Source organism: Myotis brandtii, unplaced genomic scaffold (assembly GCF_000412655.1).
Source record: "Myotis brandtii unplaced genomic scaffold, ASM41265v1 scaffold18, whole genome shotgun sequence".
In the NCBI taxonomy this organism is placed as follows: Eukaryota; Metazoa; Chordata; class Mammalia; order Chiroptera; family Vespertilionidae; genus Myotis; species Myotis brandtii.
The window spans coordinates 5117-23882 of NW_005356674.1; the positions used below are offsets into that span (position 1 = coordinate 5117).

General features: G+C 49.2%; 1 protein-coding gene across 1 annotated transcript in view; it reads right to left on the reverse strand.

The window, feature by feature from the left end:
• Positions 1–1718: 1718 nt before the first annotated feature.
• LOC102247812 (calsyntenin-2) overlaps positions 1719–18766 on the reverse strand; it is a gene marked incomplete at its 3' end in the record, with an annotated part of 265941 nt that continues 248893 nt past the window's right edge. Inside the window, exons 6-8 of the mRNA XM_005863660.1 lie at positions 14983–15168; positions 4066–4314; positions 1719–1840 (exon numbers count right to left, since the gene is read on the reverse strand). Of these exons, the coding sequence (XP_005863722.1) occupies positions 1719–1840; positions 4066–4314; positions 14983–15168 (557 nt within the window). The remainder of the gene's footprint in view (positions 1841–4065; positions 4315–14982; positions 15169–18766) is intronic.

Consider the following 18766-nt stretch of genomic DNA (forward strand, 5'->3'; position numbering starts at 1 on the left):
CAGACATCTTTCCCTAAGCTTGGCCTCCCTGACCTTAACGCACTGTCTGATGTTCCACCACGAAGAGGCTGCCTGGGGTTAATGAATCTCTCTATGAAAGCGCCTGTGCTTCTGTGTGGGTACCAGGGGGCAGCCGTCATTCTCATCTCAGTGTAAATGGATTCCTCCTGGAACGCTGCCCAGGAACACTCCCTGAGGTCAGCTGCACTGGGGGTCTGGGAGCTTAGGTAGTACCGGGAGAGGGTGGGGAGGATGTGGTCATAAGGAGAGAGAAGGGAAAGGATTATGGAACATTCAGCCGCAGGCCTGTGCTTCTGTGTGGGTACCAGGGGGCAGCTGTCATTCTCATCTCAGTGTAAATGGATTCCTCCTGGAACGCTGCCCAGGAACACTCTCTGAGGTCAGCTCCACTGGGGGTCTGGGAGCTTAGGTAGTACCCGGAGAGGGTGGGGAAGATGTGGTAAAAAGGAGAGAGAAGGGAAAGGATTATGGAACATTCAGCCCTAGACAAGGTGAGGCAGGAACACACAGTGGTTTTGGAGGGAGAAAAGAAGACTGAGGTCCCCAGAGGCACTCAGGATAAGGGTGGGGCAGAAAAAGAAGCAAAAGGAGTTGCTGAGGCCCTAGGCCAGTGATGGCGAACCTATGACACGCGTGTTAGAGGTGACACGCGAACTCATTTTTTTGGTTGATTTTTCTTTGTTAAATGGCATTTAAATATATAAAATAAATATCAAAAATATAAGTCTTTGTTTTACTATGGTTGCAAATATCAAAAAATTTCTATATGTGACACGGCACCAGAGTTAAGTTAGGGTTTTTCAAAACGCTGACACGCCGAGCTCAAAAGGTTCGCCATCACTGCCCTAGGCAGTAAGGCCATAGAAGGAGCATCCTTCCACCTGCTCACTAAGCAGACCCATTCTGCACTCCCCTTCCCTGTCTGCTGGCCACTCTCCCTCTTGGTCATTTAAAACCCATTTTTAAAAAGTCACTCTTCAGATCCCACTGAAGGCCAACTCTAGGCTTGCTGCACAGTCACCTCTTCAGTGGCACGGCCACCCGGAGAAGTGAGTGCCACCTCTTCAATCTCAGTGCTGCAAGTGTCGGAAATAGACACTTCACAGCTTTTGATTCAAACGAGACACTTCATTTGTCACTGACAAGTGTGACACAGTGGTCCTTGTGATCACAAGTCATTAGGCTCTGAAGTGAGTCATAGTTTTCCACTTCAGACGAGAGCACGTGTTGCTCAGAGTGCACGCGTTGCTCACAGTGCACCTTGTCACTGCTCACTTCAAAGTCCTCAGGCCCCTGCTCTCAACCTGTGCCACCTAAAGCAAGGCTGCACCTCATCCAAGGGAGATAACAGAGCATCAAGGAGGGAGACACAGAGCATTTACGACACACAGATGTGCTAACAACGATCACAAAGTGAGCCTCGGATGAAGGGAAAGAGAACCAGCTTCCCAGGAGCTCAATGCAGACCCAAAGGACAAGACGCAGGTTAGCTGACCCTCCCCACTTCTGCCTGGTCTTTAAGGTGGCAGTTTCCATCCGGACTTTACAATGCTCTTTGTCTCCCTGAGCTAATTCTTCCAAGTATCAGCAAGTGACCAGAACCCGGAGGTGCCTACCCACTGCCATCATCACTGGAGCACACCGCCCACCCCCTGCAAAGGAATGAGCAGGGGCGACGGGCCAGGTGCGAGCCATACCTGGTCCAGCTTCCAGTGGAACTCGGCCGGGCGGAAGGTGTCGGCCTGGTCGAAGTCCTTCCGCAGGAGGAAGACCAGGCGGCAGTTGTGCACGTACAGGGCGTAGTGGTGCCGGTTCATTTCTGCAGACAGAGCGAGGGTTTGGGGGGGAGAGGGTCCCTGTGTCAGTGTCAGTCTCAGCAGAGAAGTCTTCCCGCCACATCACTTAGCACACCTCCAAGGACACTGGCATTCCAGTCTCTCTTTTACAATTGGTTCTGAGGAATGTTCTAGGACATACATGGTGGAGCTCATTGAAATGCAAGAGGAAGATTCAAGAAAGCCCACAGTAAAACTCCTAAGATGTCATTTGGGCTTTAGATATCAACCTACCCTAAGCTCAGATACTGCATCAGACCCCAATAAAAATGACTTAGGTTAGCAGGTTTTATTTATTTATTTTTGGTACATACACTTCTGAGAGAGTTAGAGAGCCCTCTGACAATCCCATCATTCACTCTGGGATCCTTTAACCTAGCTGGTTTCTCCTCAGTTCCGGGCTTTTATTTCATCAGGCTTGACAGGGGGACCACCAGGCACATCTCCTTCTCTGATCTCCATGCAGGGAGGGTGCTGTCTCACTTTTAGTTGCTGGCAGGAGGGGACAGATTGATTTTCCAACATCACAGCGTTCTGTGACTTTCCAGCCCTCTCTCCTCCATGCACAGACAATGGGTGGGACTTTTCCCTTTTCTGATCAGAAACTTCCTTTCCTGCTTAGAAAGTTTCATGCCATGGGTCCCAGCCATGATGCCCTGTAGCCACCAGATAACACCAACTGTGTAGGAGGAGTCTTTTGACTTCACAGTTACGATAGAGTAGCCCACACAGAAATATTCCACACGGCACATGCTCCACAAATGAGGGGCGAGTGAGTAGGTGACCAGGGGAAACAGGCCCAGAGAGCTCAAAGGTCACACCCTACGAACTCTGGCTGTCCGTCAGCAGAGGCTGAGCTGCCAGTCATCCTTCTGTACTGTCTTCCCGTTGCTGTGGTTATGTCAGGTGACCAGGGGAAACAGGCCCGGAGAGCTTAGCAGCTTCTCAAAGGTCACACCCTACGAACTCTGGCTGTCCATCAGCAGGGGCTGAGCTGCCAGCCATCCTTCTGTACTGTCTTCCCGTTGCTGTGGTTATGTGTTTGGAGTAACTTAACAAGAGCAGTATTTGAAATGGGAAATTGTGAAATTATAGTTTAAGATGGAATTGTAAACTTTGCATAAGATGTCAGTGTGTGTGTGTGTGTGTGTGTGTGTGTGTGTGTGTGTGTGTGTGTGTGTACGTACATGCATGCGCGCATGTGGGGCGTACTGACAAGAGCACAGGATTAGAATTAGCTAACTCTAAGCTTACATTCTACTTCTGATACTTACTGGCTGTATAACTTGGGACAGGTTACTGAACCTGCCAGGGATGTTTCCTGATCCTTAAAAATAGGAAACACCGCGATGCTTTAATAAACTTGTTTGTGGAGATGTGAGACACTGGCGAGGAGAGTAACAGCTAACACAGATTGCACTCTGGTATGCCAGGCCCTTTCTAAAGCACTATACATACACCAAGTCACTTAATCCTCACCAAACCCTGCAAGGTAGGTAATATTCTAATGCCCATTTTATAGACAGGAAAGTGAGGCACAGAGGGGTTAGACAACTTGTCAAAGGTCATGCAGCCAATAAGCGGTAGAGAGTTTTTAACCACCAAGCTGTGCACTGCCTTGCACGGCGGCATGCTGAAAATGCCCATCACAGGTTAGCCACCATTATTATGTATGGCACGGACATTCAAACTACTCATTTAAACTGTCAGGGCCCTATTATTGAAAATAAACGTTTGGAAGGCTATACAGGGATGGGCAAAAAAAGGTTTACAGTTGCTCTCATGGAAAAAGACATGCAGGTTATGATTATTACAATAGCTTTATTGTCTCACAACTGGAAACCTCCTTTGCCCACCCCTGTATATAATACAATGAAGATGGCGCTGCTTTGCTTGAAGTAAGGGTGCACCCCACCCATCTCGTGTCCAGCAGCCCCAAGCTGCTTCTGGGAGGTGGGGGCTCTGAAGAACTGATTTGAAACCACCAACCCCAGAGCCAGCTTTTGCCTTCTTTGTGTCTGCACATCTACTTTCCCCCTTTCCTGGTCCTACTCTACTCTGAGCCCAGGAATCAGCAGCCAGAGAGACCAGAAGCCTTTCCCAGGCCCCCTCTCTCACCCCTGCCTTTCTCCCACATCTTGGGTGGCTACGTCTCTGCCTAACCTGTTGGGACACCACAGGCAGCACCGAAGGGCTGGGCGAGACTCACCAGTCTTGTCTGAGTTGCAGAGGATGGTTTCCTTCTCGGCTCTCACGCCGGGGCTGGGGCCGTGTTTCATCCACATGGTGATGGTGAACTGGTCCGTCAAGTTCTTGGGCACAATCCCGTCAGGGACCTTGGCACCCTGCCTGCCGTCAAACTTGAAGATCATCTCGCTGCTGTCCACCAGCAGTCCCGCAGTCCAGTTCGAGGCAGCGCTGGGGGACGGCAGGAGGTCGATGATGCCAGAGGAGGCTCCTGCAGGGGCGGGGACAAAAGGAAAAAGGGTCATTCCTCCAGGGGTGGGTGGCCTTGCCTTTTGTTTTCTGCTCCTAGGTCAGCATAAGCTATAGGTGACCTATGAACAACACTGATTTGAACTGTGTGGGTCCAATTATATGTGGATTTTTTTCAATAAATCCTGCAAATGTACCTTATCTCCCTTATGATTTTCTTAAACACATTTTCTTTTTGCTAGCTTTATTGTAAGAACAAAATATTAATACATATAACATTCAAAATATATATTAATCAACTATGTATGTTAATGGTAAGGCTGCTGTCAGCAGTAGGCCATCAGTTGTTAAGTTTTTGGAAAGTCAAAAGTTATACATGAATTTTTGAGTGCATTGGGGGTCAGCACCCCCAGCCCCCACATTGTTCAAGGCTCAGCTGTACTCAGTGCACTTATTCAGAGGTCTGGCCCAGCCCTGAGCTCGGTGACTTGGGCAATGCTTATGGTCCGCTCGGGGAGGCATCAGGAACTTACACAGAGAAGTGTTGCATGTGGCAAGCCAGAGTGCAATGAACTATCATACAAGGAAGAAGTGCTGGAGGAGTTCAGGAAAATGGGGTTCCCCTGCGGGCAAGGTTCCTGGAGAAGGCCAGGGTTTATTGGGATCCATGGATTCATTCACATACTCATCCATCCATTAACCTGTCAGACATTGATTGAGCACCGACAAGATGCCAAGACCCCTGCAGGTGCTGGTGATGTAAAGGAGAATCAGCACCACCCCCGACCTGGAGGAGCACAGGACCAACAAGTGGTCAGACGACGGGATACAGTGTGATCGGGGCCGTGAGGGGAAGGCCTAGGTCCTGATCCCACGAGGAGTGTAAGCCACTTTGTATTCACCGCATTTGTTTGTTTTTTCCCTTTTTATCCAACCATTTGTTTAGGCCGAATGCTATAGTGGTTGAGTTCTGAAGTCAGAATTTGATGCCTGGTAGAATGACTTGTAGTCTTGTTACTGTGCACAAGTCACTTAACCTTTCTGATGTTCCACCTCCTTTTCTACTATCTCCCTGCCTGGGGTGTTGTGAGGACTGAATAAGAAACTGCATTCGAGCTTGCAGCAGCATGCTCACCACAAGGTGAATGCTCACTCCATGTTAGCTATAACTTTATCATTATAATAATAATTATTATTAATTATTTCTGCTACCACTATGATTCCAGACCAATGCATGGGGGCTTAACCTGAAGCAGTGGTAGTGTAAGGGCGAACTTGTGTCTTGGGAGAATCACACCTGCAGCCTTGTGGAGGGTGGAGCTGAGGTGAGTGGGATAATCCTTGGGCCTCCACCGACTTCCCATTGAAGCTCAAATGCTGCCACATCCTTATGTTCTCCACATCCGTGCGTTCCACACGGGAGCAAGGCTCAGCTACTCAGGAAGGAGGAGGGCAGGGGGCGTCCTGATACTGTCAGGAAGGAAGAGCCAGGGAACCCAAGGTGTGCACGATGCTGGGGGCCACTGTGTGGGGCTCTCTCCTGGCTCAGGACTGACCAGTTAGTTATAAATGCCGATGAGTTTCATGGATAGTGGTTGGGGGTATTGCCTTCTATTTGTCAGGGATCATGGACTTCTGAATTCTGTGTATCAGAGCCTAAGGATTGGGCTCCAAAGTTAACAACCACAACCTATAACAACCTATAGTTAAAATGACCCTTGAAAGTCCCTCAGGAACGTGCCGTATTGGAAACCAATATACTTCTTTGCAAATGTTCAACCCAGCCAGTTTTGCCTCCAGCCTTGGAAGAGACCATTGAGCCTGAGATTGAGCACCCACTGGCTTGCAATCGAAAGTTATGCTGTGTGAAAAGTATGCTCTCTTCAGCACTGTGAGAGGCTCACCTTGGAGAGGCCTCTGAGAACTGCAGAGTCTGAGCGTGTGGAAGAGTTCGGTCTTCCAATTCATGATCACCTTGTGGTTTACGTGCATCAAGAGCAAATGTGGGCAGTGTTGACTGCATTATTTACATGCATATTTCCGAGAGTGTTTGGTTGGTACCATGTCTGACACACAGTAGACACTGCATTAATGTGTATAACTAACTGCCTTTCCTCCCATCTAGTGCCTCCAAGAGATGTGCTGGCCATTTACCCAATGCTCCTGTGAGCCTGCCCATCCAGCCTCTTGTCCATGCCCCACATCGCTCATCAATATTTGTTCTCATCCCATTCCACTAGAGCAGCGGTTCTCAACCTGTGGGTCACGACCCCTTTGGGGGTCGAACGACCCTTTCACAGGGGTTGCCTAAGACCATCCGAAAACACATATATAATTACATATTGTTTTTGTGATTAATCACTATGCTTTAATTGTGTTCAATTTGTAACAATGAAAATACATCCTGCATATCAGATATTTACATTACGATTCATAACAGTAGCAAAATTACAGTTATGAAGTAGCAACGAAAATAATTTTATGGTTGAGGGTCACCACAACATGAGGAACTGTATTAAAGGGTCGCGGCATTAGGAAGGTTGAGAACCACTGCACTAGAGCCTCCTTTGGTATCTATTTTACCTATCTGTTAATTCAGACTAATGCTTGTTTGTTTTTTGCCACAGAGAGGAAGGGAGATGAAGGGAGAGATAGAAACATTAATGGTGAGAGATAATCATTGATCGCCTGCCTCCTGCACATGCCTACTGGGGATCAAGCCTGCAACCCGAGCATGTTCCCTTGACCAGAATCGAACCTGGGACCCTTCAGTCTGTAGGCTGATGCTCTATCCACTGAGCCAAACTGGCTAGGGCAAGACTAATGTTTTAATGACTAACTAAGCCTTAAGGGTTATCACCCTCCAGAGCTATTTGAATGAAAGAAAGCACTGAACAGACTGTCAAACTACAGTGGGAAGGCTGGGGAGGGTTGCACAGTGAAACATATTTTTTTTAAAAAGAAAGTTAAATATACGGCATATTAGCATAACCAATGGACGCAAGATACTGGGGGGTAGGGGAGGCCGGGGGAAGGTCAATGGGGAAAAAAAGGAGACATATGTACTACTCTTTGTAATACTTTAAGCAATAAAATTAAATTTAAAAAAGAAAATAGAAAGAAAGCTACCAAGATGGTAACAGGCTAAGACTTGGGGTGATATGGGAGATTTGTGGTCTTTAGAACAAGTTCTCAGAACCCCTAGACTAGTGCAACATGGCAACAGTTTCTTTGATCCAACAAAACACCAGGATTTGTTCAGCATGAAGACAGCCTGCCGACTGGGGCACACACAGTGTGTGTCGGTTCCTGAAACTTCAGGCGGCCAGGGAGACACAGGCTGAGGACTCAGGGCTCCTGACTTCTGGCTCCAGCCAGTGCAGCCAACGCCATGCATCAGGGCCCAGTGCAGAACTCTATAACTTGAGGCTTCTTTTTGTCTAAGGACCTTGCTGTTGTTAAGCAAATGTTCCTATAGAATTCACACTGCAATTAGCACCTTAGACTAGTGAAGGGGCTGCCTGTAATTTCCCCCCACACAGGTTTGTATAGAGGAAGAGATGTGCAATATATGTACAGGTGTGAAGTGATGGGGGTAATACATAAAGAGATTGGGAGGCAAAATTGGTTGCATTTGCCAAAGGCCAGCCCTGGTCAGGATTATATATATATATATCCTATGCATATAGAACTTTATTTTTCATAGTTACAGGTCTTTATTATTATTATTTTCCTAGGAAACTTTTTGGGGCACTGTGTGCCAGACCAGAATTAAGTACTGCAGTGCTTTTTCTTAGTTACTCAGCTATGCAATTAATACCATTGATTCCAGTTTGCAGCTAAGACCCCTGAAGCTCAGCAAGCCCAGGATCACAACCAGCTGGCAGTGGGCCCGTCATCAGGACTTCCCAGTTCTTTCCTCTCCCCTTAGACCTCCCCACGCATCATGTCACTGAACCTGGAGGGGAACCTTAGAACCTCCTGCCCATTCTACAAACATGGAAACTGAGGCCCAGGGAGAGAAAACGACCAAGTTCATACAGCCACACAGCAGGCTAGAGGCAGGCCCAGCCCTCAGACACCTAGCTAATGTTCTTTCTACCACACAGTAGAGTGTCCTGCCAAGCACAGACCAATCACCTAGGACCCAGCTCCCTATACAGGCCGTTGTCTACAGAAGGGCACGTTGAAGACAGCGTGTGACCTGCAAGGCCATCCATGCAGAGCTCCCTTGTCTTCCCTGGGGTGGGGAGCAGCAGACCACCCTGCCGCATCCACAGATGTTGCCTACAGGGAAGGAAGCATCAGGCTGCATTTAAGCAGATGGTGCAGATTCCTGCAAACTCAACATCTTGTATTTCTTTTCTCCATGCAATTAAACAAATAGAGATTTGCCTTCTCCCAAAGTGTTTTTTTTTCTCTCTCTCATCTCCCCAAGGGATTCTGTGGAGAGCAGTGGGCAAACAGATGCGTCACTTGCAAAGATGGTATGGCATCGTCTGCACATTTGGGTGTATTTCAGATGCTCCTTGGGACTCTTCCAAAGTCCCTGGGACTCACCTGAGAGGCCACACTGGTCTTGGGCATAGCAGCTGCAGTGGTGGTGAGGCCGGGGAGGGCTGGGAATCAGAGGTGAGGTCTGATTCCAGGTCCCTGAGCCCGCTCAGGGTGGGGCAGCTTCTCTGAGCCAGCAAGTAGATAGAGCCAGTGTGAATGAGGCAGATTCCAGGGTACACTGTGATGTGAGAACCCAAATGAGCCTGGGGGCAGTTGTCACTGTCTGGACTTCTTAATTGAAAGGTTTGCATTCTGCTCTTGGTGAAGGTCTTGGTGAGGGCAGAGAATCCTTAGCACTCCAGCTGGGACTGTGGCAGTGGTGATGGATATGCCTCCTCATGGTCCACCACAGCACGGGAAAGGATGAGGATGAGCGGGAAGGTCTCAGGGGAGAAGAACCATTGTGATCAAGGACAGAGGCCTCGCTCTCACAAATGGCAATATCATCTCCACATTATTTCAATAACTGTTTGTGTAACGTCTAAGTTATGCTGGGTACTGCAGTGAGAATGCAGCAATAAAGTAGACAGAAATGGGCCCTACCTTTAGGGACACAGTAGAGAGTCTTTTATTTTTGGTGGGTAGAGCAGTCCAGTGGCAGAGAGTCTCAGGGGAAGTGGGGAGGCTCTCTTGACACATGCCCTATTACAACTGCATGGTGGGAGGGTGCATCCTGCTCTCAACATGCTTCTCTGACCCACTGATATCACTTGGCCATGTGACCTGCTCTGACCAATGAAATGTGAGTTCAAGTGACATGTACCATATCAGGGCAGATGCTCTGAGAGCCAGTCCATGGTTCACCATGTGTCTCTTCCATGTGCCATGAGAGCCACCATGCTCTAGGAAAGGCTGTTCCTTTAGCCTGATCCCAGTGGGAAGCTAGCATGGAACAGAGTCACAGTCAGCCCAAGAAAAACATGGGGTAGAAACAATAAGTAAACCTTCGTTATTTTAAGCCAATGAGATCTGCTACTACAGCACACCCTCCTATCCTGACCGATAATCCACTTAAGTGACCTCAGCAGCTACAATTCCCATTTCTCCATCTGCATACCTTCAGCGTGGACACGGACAACTTTCTGGTGTCCTCTCAGGAGCTCACACCCTATGGTTCCTACAATCACACTATCATTCTACCTCTGGAATCCTGGACAAGAGGGGTTCCTCCAGGGCCTTGGAATCAGAAACTAGGATCTTTAGGTGAAGCAAGCTGGGCTTTGGATGAGCGGTCAGCCAGGTTCCTGGAGCAGGACCACAGATAACCAGTTGCTGACCAGCCTGGGCAAGGTCACTGTAGGCAACAACCTTCTCCCCAGGACAGGGGGCATGCTGTATGGTAGCTGCCTAAAAAACCTCAAAGAAATAGGCATATCTGGAGAGGAACTCACTGCTTACTGTCGCAATCCGTGAGTCAGTGTGTGCAGCTTTTTTTTTGGCTGCTGTATGATTAATGATTTAATCACATTCCTGCAATCCGTGAGTCAGTGTGTGCAGCTTTTGGCTGCTGTATGATTAATGATTTAATCACATTCCCAAAGGGTGTGCACAAGTTTTCCTTAAAGTAAGAGGCCCACTTCAGCTCTCTGGGAATGGAAGCACTGGCTACGACTAGGGGACCAACTTTGTCCCTTGGGAGCCCCAGCTCTTTAGGGGTGCACTGGAGACTCCAGCTCCCTGCAGTGGGGCCATTCTGAGGGTATAAAACCTCTGTCGGTGATTCTCAGCAAGGGCAGCTATTAAGCTGCCACATGTAGTTTTTGGCCCGTCTGTCTTCCCCAGGAGCCTGAATTAAGTGGTCTTCTTACCTTACAGCATGTGGACACTCCATAGGTATTTGTTGAATTAACAAATACTTAAATGAATGAATGGATCCTCTATGAAAGTCTCCTGGCTCACAAGTGTGTGAATTCTGAGAACAACTTAATGTCCAGTGACCTGAGCTGCTCTGAAAGATCCATCGCTTAATTTACTAGCTCTTATCCTGTGGCCTTTCCTTCAACAAGACCTGTCCTCGCAGTTCACGCCTCCACGTACAAAAGAGCTGAGGGGGTGACGGGTGCGGGAGGTGCCGCCGCTGCCAGCACTCCTGTGATCCCGAGGAGGAGCAGCCCCTGGCCTCGGGGCCCTGAAGGCATGTGCGTCACAAACTACTTTTCTGTTTACCGTAATATGCAGCGACTGGAGGTCATCGAAGCAGGCCTTTTCCTGGGCCCTTGTTAATGTCAAATCTAATTTGGCCAAGAGGTCTTCCCACAGGTTCCCCCACGCATTTCCCACTCAAGGCAGCTCCGTGACACTTCACCTCCGGAAAGCCAGGTGCTGAGACGGCAGAGACCTTCATCTTAAGTCTCGGAACTAAGAGGAAATGGTACGCAGTTTGCCCAACTTCTCCAAGAAGCCTGGCTCTTTGCAAAGCAAGGGCAGTAGGGGATACGTCCAGCCCCACAAGATGAAGGTACACGGGTTCGGGGCCCTGATTATTTTTACTTCAAGGCGGAGTGGAAGAGTCTCAATGTACAAACCTCAGGCAGCAATACGCCTGCCGCCCAGCGTCCAGCACTTCACTGGGAACAAAGACTGTGGCATCTCAGAGGGAAGGCAGGGGTGGGTGGTGGGTGGGAAGAGATCAGCCAAAGTACTTATATGCACTAGGTATAACCCACGGACACAGACAATAGGGTGGTGAAGGCCGGGGTGGGGGGTGGGTTTGGGCTAGAAGGGTCAATGAGAAAAAAGGGGACATATGTAATACTTTCAACAATAAAGATAAATGAAAACAAGCAAAAAACCAGAGAGGCCATTTCAAGTGCTGCTGCACCTGCCAGCTACCTCCTGACAGCAGGCTTTGTGCAGTTATTGTCTGACTCCCCCTCACCAGGATGCTATCACTGCTCCTCATGGAGCCGATGCTGCAGGTGGACGAAGCAGGTGGGCAATGACCAGACATCCATGTTCCTCTGAGGAGACACCCCTGCCCGGGTCCCTGCACAACCTCAGCATCATAGAAGAGATGCGGGGATTCAAAGGCACAAGGGCAGCATCCCAGGGCGGCCACCCCAGCGAGCACAGAGGGCAGAGAATACTGACTAAAGGGAAGGGTTTAGAATGATGAAGGGGGAGGGAGAGCATCCTAGCAGAAGGAAACACGAATGAGCCTTAGGGATGGGAACAAGCCAGGCGCGGGGATAAAGGAGCCATGCTGGCCAAGAAGAGGCAGAATGTCAGTAGGAAATGGGCTGTGAGGATGGATGGGCAGGTGGAGGCAGGTCTTCAGGAGGGTCGAGGGTAAGGCTAGAGCGAGGCACCATACCTGGAGGTTCCACAGGTGACTGCCACCATTGCCCCCTAACCCTGCTCTTGCCCTGGGCTCCTAGCTCTCATGGGAGGCACCCTCATCTAGCTAGATGCTCATCCCGGAGTCATCTTAGATGCCTTCTTTCTCACTCCTGACAGCCAATGAATCATTAAATCTTGCCGATTTGGCCTCCTAACTCTGTCTTAAATTCATCCCGACTGCCACTGCCCGGGTTCAGAGCTCGTTATCTCTTTCTCAGACTGTGGCAATAACATCCTAATTGGTCTCCCCGTTTCCACCCAAATAAAGATTTGTAGAATAAAAAAATGCATGAATGCTGAGGCTTATGGTGTCATGGCAGTTCCCTGGTTGAGAGACCCCGCGAGAAACCTGCCTACCATCCACCGAAGGCACACCGAGGCTTCTCTCCAGCACCTCGGGGTCCCGCAGGAGTCAGAGATGACAACCCAGGCTCCGTTTGAGGAGCCATCAGCCTGCGTCTCCCTCGCTGGCAGAAACCACGGGGCCTGATGAGCTGCCTCGTTCTGAAGGAGATTCTTGCACCAGATGGGCACCCGAGTCCCCCTCATTTGCCCCTGCCCTTTTCCCTGAGCTCCACCTCAGCGGAATTCAAGATCCAGACTCGGAATAGGGCGGCTGGCGTGGCCCTGCCCATCAGGGCTACTCAGACAGAGTTCCCATCAGTGCGGAGGGTGGCACTATTGGGAAGGTCACCAAAGAGACACGCGGGTGTCTCTCAACCTAGGCTCTCTCTGAGCACCAGGTAATCCTGCACGCACCTTAGGGAAACTGCTTTCTTGACCGAATTAACCTGCCCTCCTGCAAGGCGAGCTGGCAGCCCAGAGGAGTGAGCTGTGTTAACACCAGATGCAATTTTGTGCTAAAGTTTCTTCCCACAGAAAATCCTTCTCACTCTCCCTATCTCCTCATCTCTCCCAGCAACATTCAAAATTCAAATCACAAGTGTGTGCCCTTGGGCCCACCTGGTCTTTAACAAGCTGATTCCATCATCGCCTTGCAACCTGGAGGAGTTTAGGAAATGGCTATAACCCACAGGGTGGTGCGGGGTCGCGTGGACTCATAATTTAGATGATCATTTAGGTGCACAGGGAGCGAAATGGGATATTCATTCAAAGTAAGATGTCCTCTGGGGTGGCTTCTCTGTCCGCAGAGTGCGGGAGAGGACTGGAGGCAGTTTTCTGAATATTGCGGGCCCCTTATATCCATTTTGCAAGAGCTGTTAGGGATGTTGGCGGGGTGGTGATGTCCCTGCTCAGCTACATCATTCTGGAGAAGTCTGTGTTCCCACAGGCCTTCCTTGCCGGCCTGGTGACATAGTAAATGAAACACGGTGATACCCAAGCAGGGTTTATTTCACATTCAGTTCCAAACGTTTCACTTGGCTCCTTGGGCAACCAGCATTTTGATGGCGGGGGTGTGGGTGTGGAGTGTGGTGGTGGTGGTGGTGGTGGTGTGTGTGTATGTGTGTGTAAAACAATGTTGATGGGGGAAGATGTTCCAAAGACAGTAGGGGAGGGACCCCCAGGAGGGGGTGGCAGGCTAGACTGTGCTCAGGAGCCCCCATTCCCTTTGTGGAAATGTAGTTGCCCCAAATACAGGCCTGGTGCAAGACTAAGCTCCCTATAGCACTGCTGCAAAGTCAAAGTGAGTTCCTGAGTATTTTTGAAGAGAATAAAGAAGAAATAACACATATCCGGGTGGGGATGAATGAAGCCCATCAACACATCAACAGTCTCATTCACCATGTCTACGGGACCATTCCCACCATAATGAGCATCCTCTCATTCCACAGGCTGACTGGACGGGTTCCCATCCTAGCTCCCAAGGCCTGGCCTAGCATCTCAGATTCGGAGCCAAAGAGACTTTCCTTCTGAGAGGCCCACCTTCGCATTCTGGCTCTGTCACTTTCTATCTGTGTGACCTTGAACAAGTCATGTTTCCTCTCTGGGCCTCACATGTTCCATCTTTAACGTTGGCGAATAACACCCTTCTCACAGTGAGGACGAGAGAAGTAAATACAGTGATGCATGTGGAGAGTCTGGCAGGCTGCATTAAGTAGGGGCTCAATAAAGCCAAGTGTCCTGGTGGCCCCCCTCTCTCAGCCCTTGTCCTAGCTCCCAGCCTGCTCCTTCCTGTGGCACCATCTCCCCGCTCACAGAGGCAGGCCCCTCCCCCACACTTGGACACCTTCACTTTGCCCACCCCTTCCCCACCCAAGCCCTTCTTCTCTGATGTGGGCAGCCAGGCCGGGCTTTACCAGCATGCGACCTGAGCAGCCGCACAGAGCCCCCAGCTTGGTTGAATGCTTTGTGATTTTATTATTAAAATTATTCAGGATTTTTTGCATAAGGGTCCCACATTTTCATTTGCACTGGGCCCTGCAAATTATGTAGCTGGTCCAGGGGAGAGGAGACCACCCCCTCCTCCCCAGGTAACTGACAGCACCCTTCATATTGTCAGGTGCCTCTATAAACCAACAGCGGGAGGAAACCCGTATTTCTCCAGGCCCTGCGCTAGGTGCTCTTAAACACATTGTGTCATTAATCCCTGTTTTACTGATAAAGAATAGAGGCTTTGTCACCGCCCTTGCCCACACAATGGGTCAGATCAGGTGTGTCTGATGCCAAAAGCTGTGCCTTCTGACCCTTTAACCACACGAAATAAACTTAATATTCATCCAGGAGCCACAACGAGGTGGGAAGGGCTGATACTCTCATAATATAATCAGATATGCTTTGTATATATCATTTAAAAGCAATTAATTAAAGAAATCCCCCACAGGGGAAAACCTACCACATAGTTTCTGAAGGGATTTCTCTGAGTAGGTCTCCCGGTCACAACCCTTCCCAATGTAATTGGTCTGCAGCTCCGTGGTGATCTGGATGGAGGACACGGCTCCATCGCATGTCTCCAGGTGGATGCTGGGGAACAGGGGCACGCTCCCCGAGCCAGGCTGGTACTCGATCCTCTTGGTCCAGTCTGAATAAACAAGGGGAGGAGGAAAGTCAATCGGGTACAGCTGGTTCTGCTAGGACACTTGTTTTCAATACGTGAATTTGTTCCAACACAACTCACATATGAGGGAATCATTTGAGGATGACAGGAATTTCCCATTTGCTTACGCAAAACTGTCTCACTGAGAAATACTGGGCGACTGCAGGAAACTGTGCCCAGCTGAAGTGAGCCATTCAGGAATGTACAACACGTGCACACCTCCAACATCTACCAGCTCCTCGGTCCACCTTGTTAGGAGCTGCACCCACTGCACCTGTGACTACAACTTTCCATCCTGTTCAGACCACCCTCCTCCCACCCGTTCACAGTAACGCACAAGCCGCAACCCTTCCTACGGCCACCTCCACGAGCAAAGGCCAGGCCTCTTCCAGGCAAAGTGCCGTATGTACTGTAGCACCTGTTTCTTAGCCATGAAGCCGTGTAAAACTGTGCTAATGTTTTTCCTTTCACTCCTTGTTATGCGTCACTGATGATGTTTCTGAGGGTTGTGCCCCTCACCCAATTTCCTCATTTTCCCTAGTGTGTCGATTTTTAGGAACGCACATGTCTTGTCATAAACAAACAAAAAATGGTGGTTCACGAATCACGCGAGGTCCTGAGGTGGGGTACAAGGATTCTTTCCCAAACACATGGGACTGTGACCCACTTTCATAGGGCTGATGGTCCTCACTGTTTTTTAGTGGAAAAAAATAATCTGGGGACAAGAAAGCGTTGAGAGGAATAAAATCACAATTAAGGTGGCACCACACGAAACACAGCAATCAACCAACATAAACACTAAGAGTGAGTGAACACATGAACTGATTGAAACAGCAATACCAGTGACTGAAAGTCAGAGCCCATGCAGAGCAACATTCACAGCGACCGGTACCAATGCTTGCTGACAACAGTGAGCATCCTACGCTCTGCAAGGATGTGCGTCCGAGAGGTCGGTGCGACCCTAAGGCTGACTCGAGGGTAGAAAGAAGAGTGAGTCTGAATCATCCAGAAACATAACTTATGAAATCTATTCATTTATGAATCTCAAATGTTTGTCACAAAGAATGTTGCTGGACAGTCCTTTTATTGAAGTAGAAATGAAAATCTATGCAATTGCTTGCCCTGACCCATGAGAAGCCCAGAAAGTCCTCGACTCAGAGAGTCAGTCTGCAGTCACCAGGGGGCTCCTCACAAGCTCCCAGTGGGCCACTGGCCACCAGTATGAGCTACACCAGTACAGTGGAAAGGGCTGGGCTTAGGGGCCAGCCAGATGGCTTTGTTCACGAAGCAACCAGTGGTTGGGGGTTTCCTTGGAGCTCTGCTTGGAGCATCTCGGATAGAGCAGTAAAGGAGTCCAGAGAGGTCCTGGCCTCATGGAGTTGGGGGAGAGAGGCAGATGATGAAGAAGCTGGGGCTGTCCTAGCAGAGAGGATTAGTGCTATGAAAGGAAAAGCGGTGGCAGAGGGGGCCTCTTTAGATCAAGAGAGTTCCCGTCTGAGCTGAGGCCTGAATGCCAAGGATGCATGTGTAGAGAGCCCCAGAGAAGCATGTGTGAAGCAGACGTAGCTATGATCTCGGCTTGACTCTATCAGGACAGAAAGACCTTGGGCAGGTTAGTGAACGTCTCCAAGCCTCAGGCACCTCATTGATAAACTAGGGGCTACTGCGTTGACCCTACAGAGTTGAGTGATGACCAAGTAGGACAATGTGAGCCTGGCCTGCAGTAGGGCCCTGACTGATGTTTGAGAGAAGAAAGGAGATGTTTGGTCCATGTGGGGCGGGGGGAGCATATCTCCCTGCACGGCAACCTCACCACATGCTCAATAACTGAACCCCCACATTAACCAGTTGCTCTTTTTTTCTTTTTACAAAAATGTATCTTGCCCTAACAGGTTTGGCTCAGTGGATAGAGCGTCGGCCCGCAGACTGAAAGGTCCAAGGTTTGATTCCTGTCAAGGGCATGAACTTTGGTTGCAGGCACATCCCCAGTAAGAGGTGTTCGATGTTTCTAACTCTCTATCCCTCTCCCTTCCTCTCTGTAAAAAATCAATAAAATATATTTTAAAAAATAAAATAAAAAATGTATCTTTATCATTGAAGGTATTACAAATGTTCCTCTCCCCCCCTCACCTCACCCCCAATTGAACAAGCTGCTCTTTAAAGGATTTATCAGAGCACACCATGAGCAGAGATTGCACACCAGGGGCGTGAGATTCATCTCCAGGGAACTTGCCATGGGAGGACATTTGAATGAGGGTGACTATATATAAAAGAAGATATACCCAGTTACACAGTTTTCCTCATAGCCTCCAGGAGCTGTGCCTGGACTGGCCCATCACCTTCCTATGGAACTGCTATAGCCCATGCTCCAGGGGCTCCAAGTTCAATCTTAAGGACCAACCACTGAAGGATGGACACACACACCCAGCCTTGTAGTGTCCTATGTATAAAATGTTTTCATGCCATCATGCATTTGATCATGCTCTTCCTTCTGCATGGAGCTTCCTTTCTACCCCCTCTGTCCTGGCATCTCCACACAACTTTTCAGGATTTTTCCAAGTCTGGGTAGAAACTCTCCCCTGTGCTCTCTCAGCATCCTAAACAGTAGACTATGACATTAGACTCCAAGCTTCATGGTCATTCTGAATCTCTGTCATGGTGCACAATACCTGGCACAGAATAGATGCTCCCTAGATAGTGGTAGAAAGTGTTAATGGATCCTATAGGATATCCATTGTGTGCCTGCCTCTCCCAGTAACTGGGAACTCTTTAAAGTCAGGCTTTGTGATGTTTATTTTCTATGCTTCCACACCTAGCTCAGAACACAGGAAATATTAGCCACGTGAATCTGGGGAGCCCCAGACACTTGACATTGACTGTTGCCATGACAGCCCTTCTTGAACCACAGACAGAACCCATGGCCTGTGTGCAGCCCCTGCTCTCAGTCCTACAGAGCCAGCCATCCCAAACGCAGCCATGACATGCTTAGTTCTCTTTGTTCTCAGCAGGGCAATTGGTTCAGAATTGATGTGGAAGAATTTGCTTCCTAACAAGAAATGACAATGAAGAGGAGGTCTCTTTTCCTTCCTTCCCTCCCTCCTCTTTCCTTGGGTCCTCCCTTCCTTTAGAGGAGCAGATAAAAAAATGGAGAAAGTGTTTCTGTGCACGGGCCTTGGTGTGAGACCTACACCATGTGTCAGAGGTGTTCCACAGCGCCCCCTTCTGGAAGCCTCTTCTGTTGGAGAAGACCAGGAAACCTTGATATCCTCTTTATTCTGTGGGCACTGCAGGCATATACTAGTATGTGTGCGCGCGCGCGCGCGCGCGCGTGTGTGTGTGTGTGTGTGTGTGTGTATAATTTTTTTCCCATCTAGATATTTTGTTGGTTATCTTTGATGGGAAATTCTACCTCTAATCTTTTCTGGAAGAGGTGCAAATAAAGAAGCAAATAAATACTGAAGGAAAATCAGTGGAGGCAGCCTTAGCTGAGTTTTTATTCCTCTTATCGCCCTGTGGCTAGAGGAGCAAGGCCCTCTCTGTGGAGAAATCAGGCACAAAAAGAGTTTTCAGGAGCATCACATCT